At 37.6% G+C, this 1,930-nt stretch overlaps 1 protein-coding gene across 1 annotated transcript in view; it reads left to right on the plus strand.

Annotated features, from left to right (window-relative positions):
* Positions 1–1,930, plus strand: part of COL1A2 (collagen type I alpha 2 chain) — a 38,065-nt gene that overhangs the window by 8,764 nt on the left and 27,371 nt on the right. The window contains exons 7-9 of the mRNA XM_006157479.3: positions 1,164–1,208; positions 1,562–1,615; positions 1,708–1,761. Coding sequence (XP_006157541.1) covers positions 1,164–1,208; positions 1,562–1,615; positions 1,708–1,761 — 153 coding nt within the window. The remainder of the gene's footprint in view (positions 1–1,163; positions 1,209–1,561; positions 1,616–1,707; positions 1,762–1,930) is intronic.

The raw sequence follows: 1,930 nt of genomic DNA on the forward strand, positions 1-1,930 counted from the left end.
TTAAAAATTCATGATGTCAAAGAAAATTATTTTTAATGTATACATTAAATTTTATTGGGATTGAAAAGTAGCAGTCTCTTTTAAAATCAAAGCAATTTCTAAAACCAAATAAATACTTCTTATGATTAAAATGATATGCATTCTAAATCAATATGTTCATGTTGCATACATATTATTTCACTCTAGGCATTAATGCAGTGTGCTGGGCCTGACTCCAAAGTCCCCACAGTTGATATGTCATGAACAAACTTCTCAATACTTGAACATGAAAAATGTCTAGCTTTATGAGGAATGGGCCTTACAAATGAGCTTACCCAGGCACTGATTTTGGCAATGAGGTCTCCAGAATGTGTATTTAGCTCATAAAGTAGTAGTGTTTTATTTTCCTCTACTTTCATTCCAAACATTGAAGAACAAAGGACTAGCTGCTGCTATTTGGACTGTATTTGCTATTAGATCATCAGGAAAGTCACAATGTATTTTTCTATGCAAAAAAAAAAAAAATGCATCTTGACTTTCCTGACGACCCAAAAGAATAATATCATATAATAGACTCTTCAAATAGGCCACTTCAATAATATTTTATTTTTCCTTTTCCCCTCATTACACCTACTTTGTATGACATTTTCATCAGTCACCAACAGCCCTTAAAGGAGCAATATGGTTACAACAAACCTCCCTCTAATCATTAAGAAGGACTTTTGATTCTTTTCAATGTATGCCCTTTGTGGCAATAAAAATATCAATTCTTTGCTAACTATGACATGGAGAGATGACATACGATCAAGGGAATCCAAATGGAAATGTTTCACCAGCTGCATGGAAGGCAATTGTATATTCTGTACTTGGCGCAAAGACTGATGTACTTACTACATTAGAATAATCTCCGTATGTACAATTACATACAACTTCAAGGAACCTATGACCTCTCTGTCTTGTTCTCATAGAATTCTGCTTATTTGAGAAGAAAAGCAGAGGTGGAGAAACAGTGGAGGAAAATTGGGTTCTTCAACACTTCCTTGGGAGGGAAATAAACTATGTAATAAAATCAGGACAATTCTGTCTGTTATAAAATGTCTTTGGTCCCACTAAGTTAATCTGTTTAATCCCCAACTAAGGGTGTGATACTTTCTCAGTGCTAAGTATATCTTTCCTCTTTTCAGGGGTTAATGGGACCTAGAGGCCCTCCTGGTGCAGCTGGAGCTCCAGTAAGTATCAAAAGCTTGTATTCTCTCCTATTAAAAAGACAGAAAATTGGGAACAGCAGATGTCATAATGGCTATGTCACTGGACGTCCATGTTGTCGACCACACTTCGAGTCCCGAACCCGGTGCCTTAAACTCACGCCGGCCTCGTGTGCCTGCATGCCCAAGATCCCGAGAAGAGAATGAAGGAGAAGGGATTGTGGCATGGCCATTCCCCCTGGGGGGTGATTTATCACTTTCTGTCTCTCTATCTCTGTCTTTCTGGCGAGTGCACACACCCTAAAGCAAAAACGTCTGAAAAAAAAAAAAGAAAATTAAAAAATGAAGAATTCAAGTATGACATGTTTTTTCTCTAGGGACCTCAAGGTTTCCAAGGACCTGCTGGTGAGCCTGGTGAGCCTGGTCAAACTGTAAGTACATCTTTAAGCCTTTGTGATAAATATTTTTGGAGGAAATTTATGAACATGGCCTTAACAAAATGATGGGTCTCTCACTTTTTCAGGGTCCTGCAGGTTCTCGTGGTCCAGCTGGCCCTCCTGGCAAGGCTGGTGAGGATGTAAGTATTCACTCTCAAGCACTTACAAAATACTATTTAAATATTCCTGCTCAGACAAGAATTTCTAGGTCCAAATTATTCCACCAAAAGCTGAATACATCTGACATAATTCTTCCTATGTAGGAAATACTTTAATGAAATATTAATTAACTTCCTTGTATTTAGGGAA

Source organism: Tupaia chinensis, unplaced genomic scaffold (assembly GCF_000334495.1).
Source record: "Tupaia chinensis unplaced genomic scaffold, TupChi_1.0 Scaffold000544_1, whole genome shotgun sequence".
NCBI lineage: Eukaryota > Metazoa > Chordata > Mammalia > Scandentia > Tupaiidae > Tupaia > Tupaia belangeri.